At 38.2% G+C, this 1,485-nt stretch overlaps 1 protein-coding gene across 1 annotated transcript in view; it reads right to left on the bottom strand.

Annotated features, from left to right (window-relative positions):
* Nucleotides 1–1,485, bottom strand: part of LOC104502188 (protein unc-79 homolog) — a gene marked incomplete at both ends in the record, with an annotated part of 38,537 nt that overhangs the window by 17,841 nt on the left and 19,211 nt on the right. The window contains one exon of the mRNA XM_010146124.1: nt 895–978. Within this exon, the coding sequence (XP_010144426.1) occupies nt 895–978 (84 nt within the window). The remainder of the gene's footprint in view (nt 1–894; nt 979–1,485) is intronic.

Here is a 1,485-nt window from a genome sequence, read left to right on the forward strand (position 1 = left end):
ATAGAATTTCTGATAAGATCATCCCAGTTAATTCCAGAAACACAAATTTGATATCAGCTCTCAGGCAAAATAATCTAAACTCCCACAATTTCTCAACTCCAAATACGTAGAGTGATGAGGGCTTGTTTCAAGAGTAAGATAGGTTTTAAACAATCAGTTTACTAAGTATGGAGGAAATACTTCTTTATATACAGAGTTCAGTACTTCATATTGGTCCCCTGAGAATTTTTAAGTATGAGCAGACTCTCCAGGAAATTCAGAATACTCTTCAGCAAGGTAGTACACCATTCGGAATGCAAGGAAAAGTAGATATTCACTTATTTCTAAGAAGCCACTTCATTTTTCTTTGCCCTCACTAATGAATAAAGATCCCTCTACCATGACCTTGGAAGTTTCACTGTCATGTTCTCGAGGTATAAGTCCCACTGCAGCACACAAATGCTAAAAGCTGTCATAATGCAGGTTACAATGCTGGAATGAGACTTAACTACTCAAAATAAAAATGTTCTCTCTCGTGCACCAAACAGTAAGAGAAAAAACATGATTAGGCAAATAAGGCAGGCCACTGCCCCACTGCAAGGCTGTCGGGAAGTCTGGATGTATTTTGGCTGTGAGGGAGGTGAATTCACAAAGAAACTTGATTCAACCACATGCCGCATATAGTCTTTTATTTATTTCCAGGTTGACAGCCAAAACAAGTACTAGCAAAAAGCCAGTTGTCCCTGTCTTGAATGAAATGTCTTGTTTAGTAATTTTTCAATAACCTACATTTTGCAGGAGAGTCGAGGGCTTTCACCTGAGTGGAACGTAAAATTCAATGCCATTTGGTGATAACCAAGAAACCTTCCTGGCAGTCTTGGTAGAGATACAAGGTCAAATGGGCACTGAACTAACCTCTGATTCTTAGAGGTGGTCCCTCCAAGTCGGGGTTTAGGCAAACAGGGACATTACACAGCCGCTTTCCATGCTGTATCTGCTCTGTGAATAAACACAGAACTTCAGTCTCCAGAACTATGAATCCAGTATCTGGCACCAGCACCACATGTCTTGAACAGTTAAAACAAGAGAAAGACAAATACAACAGCTATTGAAAAAAAAACAAAGAAAAGAGTTAGTTTTTCAAGCATAGAAAAGGAGGAGGGGAGAAGGGGAGAAAAATATGAAAGAAGTCCACAAAGGAAAAAGGACACAGATGACCCAATACCAAAGAAGGCATTTTAGAAAAGGAAGTCTCATTAAACAAGAAAGGAAGTGCTAGCTGCAAAGATTCAACAAGATATGGAACGTATGAGTCACAAAAAGAGAAGTGTTTACAAATACCGAGAGACTAGAAGACAGATATAGTTTGTGTTGATAGAAGCTAGACACAAAATTATTTTCTGTTACAGATAGCAAGCCTGGAAAAAGAGTAGTTTGAAATAAGAAGTGAAAGAGACACACGCTACCTACCAAAGTAAAAAAAAAAAAAAAAAAAGAAAAACATGA

The sequence above is a fragment of the Buceros rhinoceros genome, unplaced genomic scaffold (genome assembly GCF_000710305.1).
Source record: "Buceros rhinoceros silvestris isolate BGI_N320 unplaced genomic scaffold, ASM71030v1 scaffold9182, whole genome shotgun sequence".
Taxonomy (NCBI): domain Eukaryota; kingdom Metazoa; phylum Chordata; class Aves; order Bucerotiformes; family Bucerotidae; genus Buceros; species Buceros rhinoceros.